Below are 23455 nucleotides of genomic sequence, written 5' to 3' on the forward strand. Positions count from 1 at the left end.
CCCTAAAGATCAAGTCCAGTGCATCCTTTTTCCAGAGATTCTCCATTTTCATAGTTATATCTGTATAAAGTCGTAGCAGGTGGTGTAGAAACTAACAATTTGTCTGATATCTTCCACCATTAACTTCCAACTTTGTGCTTTTAACTGCTTTGTTTAGACTGAGTTAATGAAGTGTCCCAGATCATAACTGCATCTTTGGAGCTAGGTTTGTCTTGAACAACTACTATGTTGATGAGGGCTACCTGGAAACTTTGGTCTTCCTCTCTGATCACAGTAGCGAGTCTCAGACGTCTTAACTGTAACGAAGTTGGAGTACAAACTCACGTGGTATGAAATTGCCATCTTTGGGGAAGGTGTTAATAACAGCTGGATAATAATGTCTTGGCATTACCCGTGGAAGGTTGATTTCTCCCTGGGGTATGGTGAAGGACTTAGCTGAGCCTTAGGGTCCCTATCATCTGCCCTCTCCTAATTCTGTATCGTACAACCTTTGTGTTACAGAAAGAAGAAGTGGAAGATAACACTGATGCAAACATGGAAGGGGCTCTGATAGCCCGGGACAGGGTCGGGGTGCAGGACTTTGTGCTTCTGGACTCCCACACCAGTGAGACTGCTTTCCTGAATAACCTTCGCAAGCGATATCAAGAGAACCTCATCTATGTAAGTGCTAGTCATGTGGATTCTTGTAGCCTGGGGCAAGTGAAATGTCTCTAAGTGTGGCCTTGCTAGTCAGATCTAGAAAGAAGAGCTGTGTATATGTGTCTGTGTATTAACAATAAACCTACTAGATGTTAGTAGTACCCAGCAGAGTGATCACACAGTAGTAGTTTGTCTACTTTAGCTAATGCAAATAATAGTCTCAGCTTGCTCCGAGTTGCCTCACAAAGTTTCAAATGATATGCAGTAAATAGTAAGGGAGTGGGAAAGTGAAACACTTTGAAGTCAAGGCAGTGCTGAACGTAAGGCAGTGCTGTATGTGGTATCTGACTTGTCTGAGAAGTGCTGAGTACTTTGTGGTGCAAACTAAGATGACTTCACAGCCCCATCCATTTTCTCAGCAGCCCCAAGGTTATACATTGGCTTAGAGCAGTGGCAAGTAGTATCTAAATGTGCCCATTGTCAAATAAGAACTGATATTTGCATGACACGAATGGAAAGAATTGAAAAGAAGGTAGAATAGCGCATTTTGATGCGTTGAAAAGGTATTCAAATAAGGGAAAATGTAATGTGTAATGTCCTGAAATGTGTTATTTGATCACCTTTCACAGTCAAGAAGGAGTTTTCTGTATTGAACAGCTGTCTATGGAATAGCTATCCTGCTTGGCTTTCCTTCACAGCATTAGTTACTGGTCGTTTCCAAAGATTTTTGTGAAACAGAGTTGGGATAGTAAGGGCATTATTATGTTAACTTTAAGGAGGAAAAGAAAAATCCATAAGCATCGTGAGATACCAAAACCTTATATGTAACATGCAAGGCTCTAAGCTTGATATTTACTGATCAACTCCCCCCTTCACCGGGTAGATTTTGCAAGAAGCTTGGTGTTGTCTTTGAAGTAGTGACACCTGTGGAGGTTTTTTTGGTTTGTTTGTTTTTTTTTTTCTCCTCTCATAACGAATTCTGTACCATCATTTCTGGTTTTTCTTGCAGAATGTTCTGATGTGCTTGACTCCTCTTTCATTGTAGTGATGGAACAGGTTTCCCACCTGTATGCATTCTTTCTCCCTGCAGACATATATTGGTACTCTTCTTGTATCCGTCAACCCTTACAAAGAGCTGGATATCTACACAGTGACACAGATGCAGCTTTATCGAGGGGTAAACTTTTTTGAACTGCCACCACATCTGTAAGTAGAACCCTTAGGATTTCAGTTTATATGAATAAATTGGGTTTTCCCTGTAATGCTGTGTACTAGCAACAAGGATGTGTATTCACAGTCACTGGGTCTGGTGAATGCTGATATTCTTATCTTCCTGTAGGTAAGGATGTCTTTGTTTCTGTCTTCTACCTGACTGTGAGAATAAAAGAGGAACAAAAGGATTGCAGAAGTGATGTTGGGGAAACTGTAGGGGTAGAGTTATCTTGAAGATAACTGTCCAGACTAGTGCTCAGTGTCCCCTCCTCATTACATATGGTCTAGTCAGACCACCGCGTGACTGTGTCCGTGTGCAAGTCAAAATCTTTTCCTTCAGTTGTTCAAAACACATCTTGCCTTGTCCTCTGAGGCCCCGTGTCAGTGGAGGCAACCATGGGCCTCCACTTGGACTTCGCGGGAGGAGAAGAAGCCTGAACTTATGAACTTTGAGCTGGAATTATATGCTGGTTGGAAGCTGTTGGGTGGTGATTTGAGTAGGTTTTTCTTTTTTCCTTTTTTCTTCTTTAAGTGGCTTATAGGTGAAGGCTCTACTATTGGTTATCTTTGTATCTGTCTCTGTCAGCAGAAATTGAGATCTTTCCTGGAATCAAATCTGGCTCCTCTGCTATCAAACAGGGAGTCCGTGCTGTGTATAAACTGTATTCACCAGGAATACATGCAGCCTGTATAAATCCTACAGTAACAGTGGGGAAGAAGAACAAGCCCCATCTGTCCCTAAAATACAGACTGGGTTTTTACTATGAGACCTCGAGTCAGTCTTGTGTTTTGAGCTGTGCTTTCCCATCATGTCCAATACTTGTAATGTTAGATGAGGACTAAGAACTGAAAAACCTTTGATAATCTGCCTACTGTTGCCCTTTCTAACAGATGCTTGTCCTCTGAATACTTCTTGTGATCCTTGTTCAGATATGCCATAGCTGACAATGCCTACCGGGTGATGTGCAGTGAGTACAACAACCATTTTATCCTCATCTCTGGGGAGAGCGGAGCTGGGAAGACAGAAGCATCCAAGAAGATCTTGCAGTATTATGCAGTAACCTGTCCAACTACGGAGCAGCTGCAGATTGTCCGTGATCGTCTGCTACTCTCCAATCCTGTTCTGGAGGTAAAAACTAAATAAAGGTATAAAATGCAGAAGAACTGGTGTTGGTGGCCTCACTCCGCAAGACTTTGATGGAAGTCTACACACCAGACTATTTTACATGATTTTGCACCTGCATACATAACATAAATAATAACATACATCCGGCCTCTTGGCAGCACCACCTCCGAAAGAATGCTTGGGATTTAATATCAATTAATGTTTAGAAATTTAAACTCAGGTTTTATAGTGGAGAATAGCTGAAACCTGGGAGTACAAGGTAACTGTACACTATACAAAATTCCTTGTGCCTTCAGTTATAGGTCATATAAAAAAAGAACGATCATTTGTTTAGCTGAATTCCACATTAAACCTAGGGAAATACATTAGTTTGTATTTCTTTAATCCCATTAAATTCTATAGGAGGACTCAGCTGATGCAGCGAGTCTTTGCTACTGGAACCGTGTCCTGTCATGGGTGTCAGGTTCTCAGTAAGATTACAAGTGACTTAATCTGTCTGTTTATCCATAGGCTTTTGGAAATGCAAAAACTCTGCGTAATGACAACTCGAGTAGATTTGGGAAATACATGGATATCCAATTTGATTTTAAGGTGAGAACAAACTTAATGGCCCGCTATTTAAACAAGTCGTACCCGTGAGCCTCTTGGCCGCTTACCAGGCAGCCCAGGATTTAAGACTTACACTGCAGTTTTCTGGACGTATTTTTACAGGCGTTGCATTTTGCAAGTAAAGCTACTAGTTATACATCCTGAAAGCTTCCTATATTACTGGCAATGCTGCCAGTGCTCAGTAGAAAGCTAATATAGATTGTTGTAAAGCACAAGTTACATCAGAAGGACAGCAAACTCTTTAGATACAGCTTGTACTGTGGTTGGATACTAACTCTTAAACACAAGATGGCAGATGAGTAACAGCAGAAACATGCTTCTGCTGATGCTGCTCCTTGTTCCTAGGTGTGGAGGAACAGCTGTCATAAGGATGTTGTTTATATCTATTGGTGTGTTGATCTGACTGCTTTGTTCTGCTAGGGAGCTCCAGTAGGAGGGCACATCCTCAGTTACCTGATTGAGAAATCCCGAGTTGTCCATCAAAACCATGGAGAAAGGAATTTCCATATTTTCTACCAGTTATTAGAGGGTGGAGACAAAGATCTTCTTTGCTGGCTTGGGCTGGAGCGCAACCCCCAAAAGTACGCGTATCTCATCCAGGTCGGTGAGAGCTCGTCCCTCTCTCTCTATCTTACATCTGGAATTGTGGGGATTGCAAATGCAGCTTTCCTCGCGTATGAAGTGCACTGCTGAGCTGCTGAGAGAACACGCTGTGTGTCACATTATAGTGAGACTCGCAGGCGGGTTGGTTGCAAACGTATTTGCCCCAAGGCTGTTGTGCACCGTTCTACCCTGGGTGCTTTTGTAGCAGGAACTATTCTAGCTATGATTGCCTAAGGATCCACATGATAAGTGGCTTATAAGGGATCATATCTCCTATTGGATCAGCAGATAATAGTTGTGGGGGCAGAAACAAGCTTTTGGGCAACATGACCCAGTGACAGCAAGGCCATCAGAGCGTAAAAAAAGTCATTATCACCAGATATAAAATGAGTTTCTTGGGATTTATGGACCTCATATTATAGAGGTCCATAGGTATGGTTCTGCAGCATACAGCTTCCTTCATGGTAGTGAAGAATACTTGGGTGGAAGATGATATTACCATGAAAATGGATGATGGCTGTAAGATCAAGCTCTTCATGACTTAGCCATTTTATGGTAATTGCTATCCAAGCTCAATGCTTTAAGTTATCTGAAGATCTAAGTATAAGTTGAAAGATCTGATCAAATGAGCCATTTTCAGGATTAGCAGGAGTGAAACAAATTTGCTAGGTAGTTGCAGACTGCATCTATACAGACTGAGGAAACTGGAAATGAAAGTAGTATGCTATGTTTGTTGCTGATAATAAAATTGCTTTGCCAATGAATTGTACTAATTAATCTTTCTTTTACTGTACAGGGTCGATGTGCCAAAGTGTTTTCTATTAATGACAAAAATGACTGGAAAATAGTCCGCAAAGCTTTTTCTATCATTGACTTTACTGAAAAAGATATAGAGGTATGCACGTAAGAGGGACTGAGCCTACCAAAGGGAATTAAAGTAAGGAGCGCGCTGCTGTCTTTCCTTAAAAATGATGGAAGCAGTCTTACTTGGGAGAGGTGTTAAGGATGGAATAGCACATCATTTTGTGGGGACGGAGGGAGCGGGTGAGTGAAGAGTTCTATCACTTAGTACAGCACGATGGCAATTGGTGGTAGCATGTCTCTGAAGCAGGTTATGTGACTCACCTCCTTCAGCCTAGCCAATACGCTGTTTATTAGCATGGGTAGGAAAGAGTAGTACCATCCCATGGAGCTGTGGCAACCTGTTTTCTAATGGTGTATCTCTCGTTATTAGCATCTCTTTGGGATTGTTGCTAGTGTCCTGCACCTCGGGAACATTCAGTTTGAAGAAGATAGCAATGGACATGCCATCATTCGCGATGGCACGCAGATCAAATGGATTTCAAAGGTATCTTTTCTGAGATAGTGTCAGTATTACAAGTGCTATGAAGAAAGCCTTAACATTGCTGTTTTTTTCTTTTGAGGACAAAAGCATCTGTTCCCAAAAGCAGAAGAATTGCTATATAAATACCCAGGTCTTGTTATAAACTGTCTTGAATTGTAGGGCCCCTTTTCTATATAGCACATTTCTCTGAAACTTACTTACTTATTGTCGCTCAAAGATGAGTATAACTGGGAATGGACTGGGGGGTTATGCCCTACTGATCACACAGTACTGCTTATTTAAACAGTCTCCTGCTGGCCGTACTCTGAGTGCAGGTGTTTCTTTCTCTGCAGCTACTGGGTGTGCACTTGTCCATTCTGCAGGAAGCTCTCACGCACCGGAAGATCGAAGCCAGATCTGAAGAGGTATCGAGTAGTCCTTTGTAACCCCAGGCAGGTGGGAGCCACCCCAGCTAGTGGTGGTGACAGACGAGGGACCCTGTTCTTAGCAGTGTTACAGTAAAAACAGATCACTCTGGCTGTCTCTCTCCTCCATATCACCTTCTTCTTCTAGCCTGAGATGTTAAACTAAAACATATTCCCTTTATTAGAGGCTTACTGCTGAACAAGGTCATAACTATTTAAAAAGCTAGGAACAGGGACTTGCAGGCAGCACTGTGTTTGAGCCAAACAATTTCCTTTTGTTCAGTCCCTGGAGTGCTTTCTGGGGAAATGGCTGCACAAACAGAGGAAAGCACTGGTAAAAACTGCTCTTTGAGCATTGTGTACCAAGTTTAATAATAAAACTAAAAGGAAGTCAGAATACTTTCCCCACTTGTCTAAAATAGTACTCTCCAAAACGTAGTATCACAATCCTGCTGGCTTCTGGCCATACACCAGACTAACGTGACACTGATGGTAAATAAAGCTGTAGGCAGCTACACTGTGCTGTGGTATAAGACAATATGGCTGGTTCTCCAAGCCACAAGTGTGAACTGGCTTTGCAGGAGCTTGCTCTGATCATCTGTGGTGTTCATAATCTCTGGCATATCTTTATTTGGTTTTAGGTCCTAAGCCCATTGAACGTGGATCTGGCATTCTACGCTCGGGACGCAGTCGCAAAGGCAATTTATGGACGAACCTTCACTTGGCTAGTCAACAAAATTAACAGCTCTCTTGCCAACAAGGTTAGTTTCTTATCTAGTATCTTCCTAGACACTGAGCCCTCCTAGCACACTGAGCAGAGTTTCTCCCTACAGCACTCATCACCAAATATCTTGGTTGCTTGATAATTGATGTAGGGGCATCCCACAGCACTGAGCTGGAAAACTGTGTAGTTAGGTGTGGAAGGTGGTGTGTTAAAGAGTTTTAGCAGTTCATTACCTGCTTTAAAGTGGCTAATCCATTGGCATGTGATACAAAGGTCTCCAAGAGAAAGCTTAGAATTTAGATGAAGGAAACAACATGAAACACGCAGGGAAGATGCATCAGCTGAAGCAGCAATTACAGAGCAATGGTATCTTTAACAGGATTCAACTCGGAAAACAGTTATTGGCCTGCTGGATATCTATGGTTTTGAAGTGCTGGACACAAACAGGTAACAGCTGTTCCTGAGGCTTGGGGTCATCTGTCCTCACGCTGGTGGGTGCATTTGCTGAAGCCCTACATGGCTTCTGGGGCATAGTCCTATCCCAGAAAGACAAGCTACAGGGGACTGCCAAATCTGCGTGCACTGGGTTAGCTGAACCCGCTGGTGAAAGCTTTAGCTTGGACTGCTTTCCTGGGTTGGAGCCATTGGCACAACAGTGTGGGAGGAATGTGTGGGTTTGGTCTGTATAGAAGCGGGCTATCTGGCTGGAAACCAGTAGGCAGTGGTAAAATGTAACAGTGGTAAAACTGTCCATGCAATAAATAAAAGCTAATGCTCATTTAACCACTTTAAAGCTTTGAGCAGTTCTGCATTAATTACTGCAATGAGAAGCTCCAGCAGCTGTTGATTGAGATGACGTTGAAAGCAGAGCAGGAGGAGTATGAACTGGAAGGGATCGAGGTAACTTATTATTTTCCCCCTCTCATTTTCCTTTGCGCTGCCATTACACTGGATGCTTTTGATCCTCAATGAAGACGGCATCCTGCTTTTTTCTTTTTTTACTTTGAATTGTTCACATGGGAAGTATAAGATAGCCCTGGGTGTCCTTCTGTAACCCTTTTGCAGTGTAATCTAGCTTAGATTTAATTTGCGGTGTCTAAGAAAGGACTGGGACATTGCCCAAAACTCAGAAGGTCAGTAGTGGCAGTGTGACTGTAGAAATAAAGAGCTCCAGCAGTGTAGACACTGGCAGATGGAGTGCATTAATGTAGAGAACAAGAGGATGGTCTAGGCTGCTGAAAGCAGGAAGACTGTAGCGTGGGTGATGGATCGCTGGGCTGTCACTTTTTCCCCAGCAGCTTGGGTGGTCCTAAATCACAACACTGATTGGAACCTGGCTCCAAACAACTTAAAAATTGCAAGGAAAAGATCTTCCTCTCAAACTCATCTTCCTTTTTTTCCTCTTCTTTTCAGTGGGAACCAATTCCATATTTTAATAACAAGATCATCTGTGACCTGGTTGAGCAGAAGCATAAAGGAATAATCTCCATTCTGGTAAGAGCAGAGTTTGTGCTACTTAAATTAAAATGCCTGCTTATTCCCTACTGTAATGGTCCATAATGGTATTTTTTCCTTTAATTGTGTGATGGGTCTGCGTTATTCAGAATGTAAACAAATAGACCTCGTAAACAAAGACCCAGAAAATTAAGGTAGAGGGTCTGCTTGCTAGAGAGCTGTGGGTTTTAAAGGAGGTATGCTGCTTCCACAGCAACTCTGAGTGCTTGCAAAAGCAGACCTAGGCCATCCTCTCTGCTTTTCGCCTGGAGACACTGAGGCATAGAAGGAAGGTACCTGCAGCAACCTGTCTGGCTATAGTCAGCTACAGGGATGGGACCCAGGCTGCTTCTGAGCACCATTAGGGAGACTGCAGAACACCGGGAGCGCTTCTCCGTAGCCACCTGAAGCCAGCCAGCCAGGCTCTCATAAAGATGAAAGAGGGTAATTCATCCCATCTCTCTGCTTACGTGACTTGCTAGCCTTACTGTCTGACGCTTCGGAAGGGCTCAGCTAGGAGAGAAACCTGAGAGCTGCCTCCCTCCTCCTGGTCTTCCTCTTGTTTCCTCGCCCTTTAGTTGTTACCGCTCCTAAAATACTGATCTGAAGAACATCCTCTTTGTGCCTTCATAGGGATGGCAGGAGAAATGTGAGAGGCTGAAGGCCTCTCTCCAGAGCCTTTAGTAAGGAGCTTGTTCTGCAATGCTGTGTAATGCTTTTTGCTTCGAGAAGTGCACAGTTCCATGGGGAGGAGTTTGAGTACACAAGCTAACTGCCATGTTGATACTTTCTTGCATGCAAACATTAATTAGTAAGAAATCTAGTAATCTCCTTCCTGTAGAGACATGTAGCCAAACTTGAAGTTGAGTTGTCCCTTGCTGCTACTCTGACATGTCCACAAAGCTGAGAATTTTTATTGCCTCGGTATAGAAGACAGTAGATTAGCACATCATAATCCAGAGAAGGTGCTGCTGAAGCTCAGCATTAGCTTCATATTGTAATGCATCGCTCTTTCAAGGACTTTTCTACATGTAGTACAATTGGGGGAGCAGGAAGAGTTGTGTTGCTTGGGTTAGAAAAGGGTAATCTGTAAGCTTGTCTTTCCCCCACAACTCTGCGATTCATCCAGACCGAGAGTCCTTCTGATCCTTCCGAGTTTTGGTGTCTAATGACGTCATCTTTCTCACTGTTTTTGTTTAAGTGAACTACAAATAACAAAGGATGAGGCAGGGCATTGCCAGATTTGGAAGAAAAAGGCAGATTTGACTAAACTTGACTTGTCTTGACAGTTCTACTGACAACAGAAAAGTGAAGCTCTAAATTGAACTAGGAAATTGCTTGTATAAAGTAGAACTCATCCCAAATGAGTATCCCAAATTGTATCCAAGCTCTTTCGTTTTGTGAAACGAAGTTGTAATATTCATTGGCAAGGAGGGAATAGCCTATTCCGAGCAGCATTTGATCCAGTGCCTGCTGTTTCAGGATGAAGAATGCTTACGACCTGGTGAAGCCACTGATTTGAGCTTCTTGGAAAAGCTGGAAGAGAAAGTAGGAGATCATGCCCACTTCGTGACGTATGCATTTACACTCTGTATCCTATCGCAGACAAAACTCTTCCCATCTCTTACCCATAACAGAGTATTGGGGAGGGAACAATTTTTGCTTTGTACCAGAGAAAATCAAGCAGCTCATCCACTCTCTAACACTGTAATGTGCTACACTGTTAGAGCGTGGCCTGGGGTATTGGGGAGGGCGGGGGGGATTCCTGTCTCTTTACTAGTGTGATGTTGATCTTTGAGTCTGGTTTCATAGCACACTAAAATTAGGGACTAAAGATTAGATGGCTTTGGCCCACGATTTTGGCCCATGGAGGATAGATGGCTTTGACCATAGATGACTTTGTCCCCCACTGGCTCCAGGGAAAGCTGAAGGTATTGTGAAGAAGATCCTAATGCCCCAGGCTCTGAGGGGTACATAAATGTTTTTCAAGAGTCCACCTGGGTATGTGTGAGCTTTAGGTACGAAGAGGGAAGAGACACGCTCCTGCTCAGATCTCCCAGATGAGTGGTGTTTTGGTTAACGCTCAATTTGTATTATTTTCGGATTCAGTTTTGGTGGCAGATGAACGTGGTGGGGCTGGGCTGTTCTGGCAGTTCCCAGCAGAAGCCTGCTGAAGGGCTTTGACAAGTCATCAATTCAGAGTCACGCTGCTGAATTGTCACCGTTTCTACATCTCTGAAGTTCATCCCAGCCAAGTGGAAAATTTGTAGCCAACTTCCTTGTCACCACAATGTGCCTTAATACTGTTCTGCCTGATTAAAAGCTTTAAATAGAAGTGCTAGAGCTACTTAAATGGGATCTGTACTTGGCGATACTCTTGGAAGGAAATTTTGATATACTAATGTGCTGTTGTGACACACAACTCTGCTGTTAGTGACTGCTTACAAAGCTGAAACTTAAACTGTTAAGTTGCTCTTTTATTTTTTCTTTTTATCTTTTTTTTTTTTTTTCCTCCCAGGAGTCCTTGCTTTCTAAAATTTTCCTGCTATTCCTGAAAATTTTGATTCCTCCTTTGTATTTGGGTTCTTGTTCTAGGGCAAAATATCTCAAACAATCCTTCCCCCCCTCCCTGCCCCATTTTCACTTTGAAGTTGAGGAAGCTGGTGATCTCTTTCTCATGTAGGCAGTGAGAATGTGTTTAAATGAATGTTATAAGAGGAAATCTTAATACTTCTGGAAAGGATGATCATTGCCAAATGGTGAGGATAGGTCACAGACATTTTGAGGAGTTTGTGGTAACTGACCTTTTCAGCTTTTTCAGCTGACACGGAATTTTGCTGTTAGCTGTTCAGAATGGACAGATAGATGATAATTTGATTATGGGCCATAACTGCACAGTCAGAGCCATATTGATAGAGCAGACATTAAATAGACTCCCAGCTCTCCTACAGCTGCTTTTTGTGCAGGTGACTTTCAACAAGCTGAGGAAGCCCATTTGCTGCTTTTTCTCTTGGTGTGTTTGGGGTTTTTTTTTCCCTGCAGCCGCAAGCTTGCAGACCAGAAAACACGGAAATCGATTGACTGGGTGGATTTCCGCCTCCTTCACTATGCAGGAGAAGTCACTTACTGTGCTGTTGGTGAGTGCGAACAAAGTGCCAGTCTAGAAGTTACCTGGGGTTTTTAAGCTAGTGCAGTAGATAATAACCTGATGTGAAGATGAATTACCAAAGATCTGCCCTCTGAAGCTACTGTTACTTGAAAGTCTTAAATGTGAGTGCAGTGTGAATTTCAGGGATATAAATTTCCAGATATTGCGCTGAAGTGCGTTGCCTTCAAAAAGAATTAAACCTTGTTTTGTTGGTGGTGTGTTTCTTTCTTCAGGATTTCTGGAGAAGAATAATGATCTCCTGTACAGAAACCTGAAAGAGGTAAGAACAAAAAAGGCTCTTAAGTTACCGTGCTTGAAGCAGAGATGTTTTGCAGAAGATGTATTTAATCTCTGTATCAAACAAGAACATACATTTCTCCTTAGCAATGTTCTTTAGGCACCTACATGTATCTCCCGACGGCTGTGCTGCTCAAACCCAGAAGCATCGCAGCAGGAATAGCGCACCTGCTAAATAAGGCAGCTTTTCCCTTTTGCTGTTTCAGGTGCTGTGCAACTCTAAAAATGGCATCATTAGAGACTGCTTTTTACTATCAGAGCTAGATAACAGGAGGAGACCAGAGACTGTGAGTTTTATCTTTACTCTTAACTTTGAATATAAATTCAACTTCCCAAGTCTTGATTTAACCACTGATCCTGTCCTTAGTCCTGAATTCTGTGGATTATTTTTCTTTTGCTGGTGTTACACCCCTGCTAGCTTCCTGGGAGGTGAACAGTGATGTCGCTGAGACAGCAGCTACCAATGTGACATACCTTAATGTTGTTATTAATGCATCCTTCTAAAATGAGCCCTGTGTCTAGCATCCAACAGTAGTTAGTTTCTGAAGGGCTGCCTTGCATGTCCAGCTGCACAGCAGGGGTTCAAATATTCCTGCTAAGCACTATGTCCAAGTAACTTATGATTTAACGATGCTTCAAAAGCTTAGTGGTGCTAATGCGTATGTCAGCCTTTTACTTACAGTTTTAAAATGGGTTCAGGGAACAAGTTGACTTCAATTACTGCAGTGCTGGAGTTCCAAAGCTAAGAAACGTCTTTCAATGTCATCTCAGGTTGCAACCCAGTTCAAAAACAGTCTGATGAGCCTTATAGAAATCCTGATGTCCAAGGAGCCTTCTTATATCCGATGTATTAAACCTAATGAGAACAAGGAGCCTGGTAAGACATTGGGCTGAAAGCACAGTTGAGATAAAGGAATGAATTGAGGGAGACTTTAGCTTGTAGCTAGGTACAGCAGATATAATCTATATATATAAAATATATAAGTATATTTTAGAGAGAGATTAAATAGAGATATATATTTCTTAGTTAAGCTAGCAGCAAAGTCATCACCTTGGGTAACTGTGGATTCCATCCCTTCCTTACATGTCCCAATACACGGACAAGTGAGTGAGCTTCTGCAGACAATTTTTACCAGTGAATATGTATGTTCTTACTACAGGGAAGTTTGATGATTATCTGATCCGCCATCAGGTGAAATACCTGGGACTAATGGAGCACTTGCGGGTGAGACGAGCTGGCTTTGCCTATCGGCGGAAGTACGAACTCTTCTTGCAAAGGTAAGAAGAGCTGTTCTGCCCTCTAGCCAGGTAAACCTGCTCTCCCACGAGGGATTCAGAACAAGGCTTGTTTAAATGTCAAGTCCCAGTGATACGAGATGTGGAGATGTCAGCAGACAGGTGGTTTTTGTCTGTATCTATTTTGATCAGCTTTGGCATCTTCTGCCTTGGATAAAGCAGTAGGAATCTGTGGGGGAGAATTTCAGGAAGGTGTTCCTCAATTATCAAGTCATTTGTGTTGATGTCTTGCTGATCTTTCAGGTATAAATCCCTCTGTCCAGCTACCTGGCCACATTGGCATGGCCCAGCAGCTGAGGGTGTGGAGAAGCTCATCAAGCATATTGGTTACAAGCCGGAGGAATACAAATTAGGAAGGTAATCTTCGTTTCTCTGGCTGTGATCTCTGCTGGTCAGCTGCATGGTGCTTGCCATATTTGATCCTCTGTCCTGTCTGTGACTGCAAGCCACCATGTGGCGCTTCCCAGAGAGCTGCAAGATGTAGTGGTGTGACCAGATCCCTTTAGCTTAGCTCTTGCTTGACCATGTGAATTGGGCAGACCTGTCTGGGTCTGCAAACCTGATGGCTTCTGAGAAGTGACTTCTTTAAAACAGGCCAAAGTAACCTCACCCTAAAGGTATACAATGCACAGGAGCAAGGAGACAGATGAAAAACACAGATTCATAAATTTTTTCTTTATTTTTACCTTCCTGTTTCCATGGAAGCTTGAATCCAGATGAGTTTCCCCAGCCTCTGGGTTGGGGGAGATGGGCTGCCTTGCTTCAGCTCCAGGTTTCCCTGCTTGCCTGGGTAGCCAGAGGCAACTTGCCTGTCTTAGGCTTAGGTTCTTTTCTTAACTGCCTTGTGCAACCACTCCTGAATCACAACCTTGTCCTCCCTGCTAAGGCATGGGGCAAGGCAGGGCTCTCCAATGTCACCTTCAGCCTGTGGCTATCAGGATCCATGTATTAAGTTCTAGGATAGTAGCAAAGACAAGGAAACCTGTTTTCACTGTGTTTCAGCTGCTTATCCTGAGCTCTGCAGCTCCTGGAAAACTTGCAGGGATCCTGATACTGAGAATTACAAGTTGGGTAAAGGCAGAGGTCTCCACACTGCACCTTCCAGGGCACCTGGGACCTGGTGCAGTAACTGGTGGTTTGCTTCCTTCCCTCTCCCCGCTACCCTTTGCCAAGCCCTTTGCACCCTTTCAGGATGTGCCAGCTAGACAAATGAAGAGTGGTTATGGAAGGAGATGTAGCTCGTTAGCATTACAGTTAGTTGGAGGACTGTGAGCCTGGTTAGGGCAGCTGAAATGACGGCTCACTGTGAATAAGCTGTTCGTGGTCTCTTTTTCAGAACCAAAATATTCATTCGGTTCCCAAAGACTCTGTTTGCTACTGAAGATGCGTTTGAATTCAGAAAGCACCTGTTAGGTATGGTTCCAGTTCTCTTTGTATATAGACTAAAAAGAAGAGCCTGGGTGAACTGTGTTTCTGGGCTCCAGGTTCATGCAGCAGATGCACCGTGGTGAGAGCTGAGACCCCTGGTCTGCATAGCTCTGGAGAGTCCAAGGAGAACTTAGTAATCTTTTTCCAGGGTGGGGAGAAATCACAAGCTATAGTGTTTGAGTTCTAGATACATACCTCCTTTAGAGCTCCTTGGTCCTACTAGTATCCGTGTCTAGATGCACTAAGTACCTTTCCCCTGGAATTGGGATACCACCTGTTTCATCCTAGTGTTAGCTGTTTGTACCTGCTTAAAATGCATAAATACTCAGGGCTGCCTATAGGCACGTTTTCCTACGCAGGCTGCTTTTGGTTCTGTTGGTTTTCTGGCACCTCTGTTCCTCAGTGATTGTGCAGACCCTCCTGTGCCTTGGGACGTGGGGTCTGATTGCTGGGAGCACAGCTCCTGAATGCTCTGATCCTGTAGATATGAGTGATGTCTCTGGATTTTTTTTTTATTTTTTTTTTTTGCCAGTTTCAAGACTACAGGCCAAATATAAAGGATGTCTTGGAAAGAGAGAGTACAAGAAGAAGAGAGAAGCAGGTACGGGTTTTGGAATTGAGGACTCTCTGCTTAGGGCTATGCTTTCCAGTAGGAATTGTAGCTTTGGGAGGTCACAGATCCATGCCGCTGCAGATAGCACTCGCAGCTTCCCTGCAGGGCTGTGGGTGTTGGGCTCAGATGCAGGTGACAGCTGAATAGAGAGCATTCACAGAGGTCTGTTTAGTTCCTCACACCATGTGCTGCCCTTGGTGTCCCCCAGTCATCAGCTGTGGGAGCAGCTCTGTGCAGCAGCAGCACCCTCTGCTGTGCATGTGGGGATGTTCTGGCATACCGAGGGAATTGCTCGTTAACTGCGAGGGAAACAGTCCCAGTTACCACAGTGGACAAGCTGGTAAATAATGCTGCAGGCTCAAAGGCCAGCTTTCCGAGATGAGCTGCGTGCTGTGTACACTGCATCACTGCCTTGATGCTGAGCTCTACAGTGCAGGTAGTGCCGGATCAGTTATTATGGAGAAGAAAATACTCTAAACTTCTTACTGTAAAGATCAGCTGATGGGAAGAGCTACAAAAGAGCCGGTTATAACTTCTGCTATATGAATTTAAAGGATAGTATGGCACAGGACCTCTGATACTAATACGGGGACCTGATTAATTCTTGCAGCTATCAAGCTGGAGGCTTGTTGGCGAGGAGCACTGGCACGGAAGGCGGCCAAGAAGAGGACGTGGGCGGTTCAAACAATCAGGAAGTAACTATCACTGTGTGGTGGTCGTGGGGAGGGGTTTGGGTCAAAGCATAGTGATGGTCTCTGGACAACAAGTCCCAAGTACTGACAGTACAGTGAGTCAAAACCGTCTCCTTCACACCCATTTTGAAGCTATCACTGTAGCTAGGAGGACAGTTGCCAGCTGGGGTTGATCAGGAGTGCCTGTCACCTCTTCAGGAATTCTCTGACTTGCACCAATTTCTGTTGCTCTGCTAGTTTATATTGGTACAAGGGATCTTCAAACCAATCCTTTGCAAGCCCATCTGTTTTCTTCGTATATGGACCTCCCTTTCCACCCCCTAAAACCCAGCTCCTGAATACTGCATCAGAAGTAGTGCTGGTCTTCCTTTTTAAGTCCAAAGCACTGTATTTTGGTCAACAAAGCCTGGGAAAAACATGTTAATGTTTGGAATGTTATAAAGCTCAAGATTTCCATTGCTTTAACACAGGTGACAGCGTACCTGAGCTAACAGTAATGATTTGCTAGCCTGTTGTGTGCCTTCTGTGACTTGACTTTCATTTCCACTGACTTCTGAACATAATGTGTAAGTTCTGGTTTGGATATTTTCTGTAGATTCATAAATGGCTTTATCAATCGGAAGAAACCCCTTTGTCCAGAGAACATTGAATTTGTGCAGCTTGTGCAGTACAACTACCTGATGAAGCTCAGAGACCACGTTCCAAAAAACGTCTTGGACAAGAGCTGGCTTCGACCTCCTTCCATCCTGGAAGAGGTGAGGGTTGCTGCAGGCTTCGGGAGAGGTGGAGATGGCTTCTGTTCTGTGGTCACAGGTGTGCACACTTCATGTAGGAAAAGAGCAGTGATCTGCTGGCTTGTCCTCTGTTCAGGAGTGATGGCAGAGCCTTTGGAAGACCCTGGGATCCGCTGTATTTGGGGGAGGACAGGAGTGAGAGGAATGGTGCCGTTGTTTAAGTTTCCAATGGAAAGGAGGGAGCTCGGTGCTTTTGTTTTAAGGAATAGAAAGGAAGATGCACTGATGGAAAAGTGAACTCGTGAACCCTATTAAAGACAAAACTCATCCCACAATGTTTTAAGCTTGCAGCAGAGGTAGATAGACTCATAGCCTTTCATCCTGTTTGGGTTTAGCAGCACAGGTAGCCTCAGTGCATGAATTGGGCACATTCCAATTGCTTCCAGCAGAACTCTCACTTAGAAACAGTTGCTGACATTTGTTGTGGCCCCTTTAATCTTGCCCATAGCCTGGCTCAGCACCAGAGCAGATCAGTCCCACACTGGCTGTGCTTGGTGGGTGAGGTGGGCCCAGTAAATTAGAAAGCTCAGACGGGAGGTAAGGGGAAAAGCAATGCTAATGGTGTGCTACCTGTGCAGTGCCGCGGTCTCGTCTGGGGGTGACAGATGGAGTTTGCTGCTTTTAGTAACTCTAGTAATGACTCAGCTGCTTCGTGTTGTACATCCTTCAGCTGCTGCTGGGCATTAACCCTTCTCTGGTAGCAAAGCTCTTTGGTACGTGGGGCTCTGGGCTGGGGGAGCTCAAATGTGTTGTGACTAGATGTTAAAAACAGCCTGCACCGGAAAAGTATTTGTTAGGACTGCAGCAGTTGTTTGCACAACTTCACTATTTTATTTTTTTTTTTCTTAATGTAGACATCTGAGATGCTACAGAAAATCTGCATTAGGAACCTAGTAAGGAAATACTGCCGAGGTGTTACTGCTGAGAGGAAAGTGCAGGTAACTAATACATGGAGTGCAAACGTGTGAGTTAAAACACGCTGTGCATGTGTGATATCTGCTCTCTGTGAACTGTCTGAAATGCAGACTGCACCTTCTCACACACTGCTGCTCCTTCTGCTGAGCAAATGTTCCTGAGCCTGGAGTCGGGGGGTTTTCAGTGGCACCCACAATGTACAGTGCAGCGTTCCTACAGATGCACTGGCCTTAATCTTATAGCACTAAAACTGCACTTCTTATAATTAGGATAGGTCCATAAATAAGAAAAGACCCGTAGGACTGCTTAGTCCCTACTACCCTTTTATTTGGCATAATACAGGAATAACCTAAAGACGTTGAAAGAAATGCAGCATGAGTCAGGTAAATATTGCATGAGTAAAAGGATGATGTTGTGCAGTAACGGTGCCTACGTTAGAACTGCTGATGTTACCGATGGGTAAACTCTTAGAGAGTAAAAGCTGTTCCTTCTCAAAACAGTTACAGCAAAAAGTGGTAGCAAGTGCTGTTTTCAGAGGGAAGAAGGAGGGCTACCTGCAGAGCATAAACCAGCCTTTCATGGACACCCGCCTAAGTGAGTACACAACAAACGCCTGAAGGATTCAGCCACGTGCTCCTTGCTCAGGAAAACTCTCTTTGACAAAACAGACTCAGTTTCTATGAGAAATTCCCATCTGACAAAGGTAGCATCACCGGCTGCCTTTGGGCCCTACCATTCCCTTCCTCTGTCGTGTCTGGTGACACTAAAATGGATTAATCTGCCAGACTTTGCTCTCAAACTGGAGGTACCTGGAGTCCCTCTTGGGATAGAGAGCCATAAACCCAAGCAAAATTCCCTGTGGGCTGGGATGGATCAGGACCCCCCCTCGCTGTGCTGGACGGAGCAGGGAGGCTGAGCGGGGATGTTGCAGTGCAGCATCTCCAGCTGTGGGGATCCAGTCCCAAGGACTGGAGTTGCTGGGAAGGAGAGATGTGAACCTTGGGAACCCATGTGGCTGGTGTTAGGCACATAAAAGGCATGAGAAGACAGCACTAGTAGTGCAATGGCAGGGCGAGGAATCTGGGAGACTGGGTACGGCGCGGCAGCAGTGGTGTGTGGGTGAAATGCTGGGGTCGTTATTGGAAGCTTCGGAGAGCTTCAGCTGGAGCACTGTGCAGAAGGGAAAATGCTCTGAATGGTTCTCGGCAGGAGTCTTTATGTGTCAGGGCCTGAACCAAGAACAGGCCCCAGAACAGCCAGTAACGCCCAGTGTGAATTACTTGTCAGGCAGGAATAATCACTGAAATGGGTTTAGGAGTAGCTGGAAGCGAACACCCTCAGTTTAGAAGGGAGTGTACCGTGGGGACAATTAATGCAGGTCTCTGGTGTTTTGCTGGTGGGAGCGGTGGCCGTCTGTCACCTACATTCAGTTTGTCTTTCTGGTTTGCTCCTCAGAAGAGAATGATATAAACCCCAAAGTACTGCAGCTCATCCACGGCGAGAAGATCAAGGTAAGGGAAGGACAGCTGGAGCTCAGCAGCCCTTGAACCGGCTGCACTGGGGTCCTGGAGCTGGTTGGTCACAGCTCCGTGACTGGGCAATCCGTGATGCCTGAGGCTGTCTTGCAGCCATGTCTGTGAGGCAGGGCAGACTGATGAATAGCAGCGTAGCGACTATTTCCTTGCTTTTAAAACTGAGACGGGTCTTAAAATGCACCTAGACAAAAATTATCTAAGATTATTCCTTTCAATAAAAGCTTAAAAAGCATCACTAACCCCTTTTGGGCAGTAATGGGCAGGAGACGTTCAGGTGTGTGCGCTGCACTTCCCTGGTTATGGCATAGAGGGCACAGGTAAACCATCTTTCTCCAAGCATGATTCTGCCATCTGGGTTTCCAAGTATAAAGAAACCAGGTCGTTGTTAGCAGAGGTTGGCAGCAGCCGCTGTTGTGAGCTGGGATGTGCGGCGCTGCTCCTTGCTGAACTGCTTCCAGCGCGGGGCCCTGTGGTCGTGAGAAATGCTGATACCAACTCGTTGTTTTCAGTACGTGACCCCCGTGATAAAATATGACAGGAACGGGTTCAAAGCACGAGACCGGCTACTTGTTCTCACCCAGTCCTCAGCGTATGTGGTGGAAATGGCCAAGATCAAGCAGAAAATAGACTACGCCACTCTGAAAGGTAATCGTGGAAGTCAGTGCGGGGCTTCCCTTTCTGCCAGTGACACTGAGGGTGGAAAGACAAACGTCTGAAACTTGGTCTTTGAAAGATACTTGAAGTAACGATCTACCTGAGAACACTTTTTAAAGGGTCTATGTGTCAGCATGCAGTTCTGTGAAATACAAATTATGAGTAAGAGGATGCAGTTCTTTGAAGTACTTAAATGCAGGAGGACATCACTTTCTGCTGAAATAGAGGGGATGAAGAAAAACCCCAACCAACTTTTCTACCCCATTTCGTAGGTATTTTTTAATCCTGCCATTGTCTGAACTACAGTCCAGGGGTAGAATATATACTTTACTTTCTCCCTCCTCCCTTACCAAAGCAAAGGTAGCATGGAAGGGTATGGAGCAAACAACTAATGCACCACGTTTAAATAACCACTGTTGGAAATGTTTTATGGACAAGTGGATGACAGAGACAGTGATCTTCAGAAGGTACTTTGAAAACTGGGAAGAGGATGATGGTGTTGTGGAACTGTCTTTGGTAGCTTCTTCTCTAATTCTTGGGTTTCTTTTGAAGGTATTTCCACCAGTAACCTGAGCGATGGGATTCTCGTCATTCACGTTCCGGAGGACAACAAACAGAAGGTAGAAAATGGAAATGTAGCTACTGTGAGCTTGTGGCTAGAAGGTCTTGTAGCTCACAACTTGAATATTTTCCTAAGAAGTACTGGAATTACACAATTACTGATGTTTACTAATTCTGTAATCAGCTAGACCTTTACATTCTTGCTGTCTCACCATGAAAGCTTTCGCTTTTTCTGTTTTTTTTTAAGAGTCAAAGTCACTATAAATCCTGATAGCCCCTGGAAAGGATGTTTAACAAACCAAACTTGTGCATGACTGTAGTAATTGCTGTGTCGTTATCAGTCCCTTCTGCCCAGCAGCCGCTACTCCAGCATTAGGAAGGAGTTTCTCTGAATACACAGCTGCTGCTTGGCTTATGTGCTGGGACGATGCCAGATGACTTTATGCCTCTTGTATTTTTGTTTCCAGGGAGATGTGATACTTCAATGTGAGCATATCTTTGAGACGGTCACTAAACTCTGCATGCTGGCCAATAAGCAAAACCTTGTTAAAGTTGTGAAGGGAAGGTAAGCAATAAAGTTGAATGGGTAGTATTGTGCAGGCTGTATTTTATGGAAGAACCTGCTTCAAAAACTATTAGGCCTGGACTACCTCAGTGAAAACTCTTAACATCACTCCAGCAGACAGTGCCCTAAGCTGATTAGGTCTGTTGCAGCAGCACGGGTGTTTTCATGGCTTGCTTTCATAGGCACAAGGGAAACAAGATGGGATACGCTGGAACGAGAAAATTCTTTAAAATCTTTACAACCTTTTCCCACACTAACGAGGCGTGCTTCCACGATGGTTGGGGTTACACCTTGCCAGGTGTGCTACTCTGCTCTAAGAACTGCCTAAAACCCCAACTTGTTTATAGGTGACTATACTTTAAAAACACTTTTTTTCGGGCTTCTGCTGATGTGACCTGGGCCCTGAGGTTGTGGGTTTAGTGCTTTCACGACAGATCTCATTAGCACCAGCTCTGAGGAAAGCTTGCTGGGCTGAGCCTGCGGGTCACTTCAGGATAAATGCTCCTCTCCCTAAAAGATTCGGAAGGCCCTGAAATGTGATTGCTGAGCACAGGAACCTTCCCAGTCACGCCACCAAGCTAATGGCAGGTGGATGCAGTCTGTCTCTCAAATCTCTACATAAATTGAAACTGGCATATGAAACCCGTACTTCTGCTCCAGCTTTTCTGTCTGGCCTTTGCGTTTCGATTGTAATTAGATTCTGTGTGTTCAGTGGTTTTTCTCCAGGTCAGATCTGCTTATCTTCTAGTGCTTAATTGCACCAGGAAAATTCAAATGCCGGGACCAGGCAGGCATGCTCCATTCATCAAACCCTTCTGGGTTGTGTGGTATAATGCAATTGTTTAGGAAATTTACCTAAGCTGGAGGGCTCTGATCTTCTAATCTAACGAGATTTGCCAAGGGAACAAAAATAAAGGGGGCTTAGAGTAAAGCCTATTGCGAGGAAAGCATCTAATGAGTAATTCTGTCTGTATTTGCAGTCTTCAGTTCCGCATTGGCTCTGGGAAGGAAGGGACAATGGTGTTTACTGTTGGGCAGGAGCCTCAGGTCTTCAAAGCCAAAAATGGACAACTAACAGTGGTAAGGCCTCATCTAAGCACTGGGAATATGACTTGTGCTTTCTCCTTCGATGCTCAAGCCCTGTGGAGAGCACACCAAAGCTCTAGTGAGGGCCCTTTTGTATGAGTTCTGGAGGACTCGATTCCTCTTACAGGGCAGAGAGGTGCACAACTTCAGTATCTACCTACATAAGATAATAGATAATAGATGGTCCTCACTGTGTTGGGAGTTACAGCTACAGATCTTGCAGATGAACTGTCACTGCTACTCACTCTCTCAAGCTAGCACGAGGAGAGGGAGCAAGGTTCTCTCCTGGCTTGGTCATTTAGAGAACCTGGCCTGAGCCCAAATTCAACGTGCGCCTACAAACTTCACCCGAGTCCTCCTTTTGCCACCTCTTGTTGCCTCTTTCAACCAAGTTATTTCTGAAATCGGTTGGGGGACGGAGGGAAAGCATTTCTTGTCACCCAAGCAGGTCATTTGAGAAGGAAGGATCGCTCTGACCCAGTGGCAGTCTTGGCAGAACTGCTGCTGAGGGGGAAAATAAATTCTGGCTCTGCCTGTAGCTATGGAAAATGTGGGAGCTTTGCTTCTGTCCTTGCTCGTGGTCAGGCAGGGAGGTGCTAAACCTGCCTTTTATCAGCTCAGGGCTGCAAGGCAGTAAATGGCAGGTGTGGTGGAGGAACAAGGAAAGCTTCACTGGTGAGCTTAGCGTTTTTGGTACTGCCAGCTGACAACTCCAAGGAAGAATTACATGCCGAGGTGCAATACCCTCCTACACTGGCGAGCTGTCCTTGCAGTCTGGAGATGAAGGGAGTTGTCTCTACATGCCAACTGTTAAACAGAAACAACACAACCTCTTTTCCCACTGAAAGGACACCTCAAGGAAATAACACTTGTACTAAACTTAATGACTCCTTCATTTTCTTGTCCCAGGTGTCAACCCAGGCAAAGTCTTGATGAGAAACAGTTCCTGTTCCTGGTCACTGTCTTGTTTAGGAACAGAAAGGAGCCTGCAGGATGAGACCAGCATTCGCATCTCCCTTGACTCTTTGATGCCATAGGGCTGCTGTGATTTGAGAGTTTGCTTGCATCTTTTAGGCTCTCTTTTTATGGCTTAAAACTATTTAACTATAGCGAAATAAATTCCATTATATTGCTGTAACATTCCAGTGAGCATAGATGCTCATTTCACAGTCACAGGGAAACGTTTAAACCAAAAGTGGCGGTTCCACACATAAAATAGCTGTCTCTGCGCACTCAGTAAGAACTGAGAGCTCCGACCAGTCAGGAGGGATTAAGATAGAAGCAAAAAGGTTTCTCTAGCTGTACTTGGCATCACAACTCACCAGAACTGCAAGTGCAGATCAATGAAGTTAACTCTGGTCTGAAAACACCTTTTTCTCTCAGGCAGACTGGCAAAGCCCTTAATGCCAGCAGGTAGTTCTCCAGTATGTGGCGAGATGGTTCAACGTAGCCATAGGGCTGGTGCCAATACTGTTGTCGGTGCATCAGCATACGAAGTCGCCCATTGGGAAACCTCAGTAAGCTGCCTTCTTGTCTACTCTGACATGGGCAAAGATCTTTGCTTTTAGAGTGACGCTGTCCTAGTTCTCCCCACACAGCAGCTATGCGTGGTGCAGCGGAAGCAAAACTCTAAAAGATGACCAAAATGCCACCTCTTAAACAGGGATGTGCTGGCTTGGAGCAATCCCGTTCAGAAGAAACCAGTCTCCTGCTGA

General features: G+C 44.6%; 1 protein-coding gene across 1 annotated transcript; it reads left to right on the forward strand.

Moving 5' to 3' along the window:
- The first annotated feature begins 534 nt into the window (after positions 1–534).
- Positions 535–22878, forward strand: MYO1H (myosin IH). The gene is made up of 31 exons (XM_009880318.1): positions 535–660; positions 1730–1845; positions 2782–2980; positions 3488–3568; positions 4007–4186; positions 4986–5084; positions 5424–5537; positions 5867–5938; positions 6580–6699; positions 7042–7109; positions 7457–7562; positions 8076–8156; positions 9639–9730; positions 11199–11293; positions 11538–11584; positions 11808–11888; positions 12373–12478; positions 12762–12879; positions 13141–13254; positions 14234–14310; positions 14858–14926; positions 15549–15633; positions 16226–16385; positions 17279–17362; positions 17840–17933; positions 18795–18850; positions 19384–19519; positions 20081–20148; positions 20557–20654; positions 21635–21734; positions 22650–22878. Exons 1-31 carry the CDS (start codon positions 535–537, stop codon positions 22671–22673), a joined length of 3066 nt encoding a protein of 1021 aa, XP_009878620.1. The 3' UTR covers positions 22674–22878.
- Positions 22879–23455: the final 577 nt, after the last annotated feature.

The sequence above is a fragment of the Charadrius vociferus genome, unplaced genomic scaffold, assembly GCF_000708025.1.
Source record: "Charadrius vociferus isolate BGI_N301 unplaced genomic scaffold, ASM70802v2 scaffold332, whole genome shotgun sequence".
Lineage (NCBI taxonomy): Eukaryota > Metazoa > Chordata > Aves > Charadriiformes > Charadriidae > Charadrius > Charadrius vociferus.

What these genes read in the sequence shown, in the direction of transcription:
- MYO1H (XM_009880318.1), top strand. Translation starts at nt 535, where the DNA reads ATGGAAGGGGCTCTGATAGCCCGGGACAGGGTCGGGGTGCAGGACTTT. An exon ending in ATATCCAATTTGATTTTAAG is followed by an intron (nt 3,569 to 4,006) that starts GTGAGAACAAAC and finishes TTGTTCTGCTAG; the next exon opens with GGAGCTCCAGTAGGAGGGCA. An exon ending in AAAATGGACAACTAACAGTG is followed by an intron (nt 21,735 to 22,649) that starts GTAAGGCCTCAT and finishes TTCTTGTCCCAG; the next exon opens with GTGTCAACCCAGGCAAAGTC.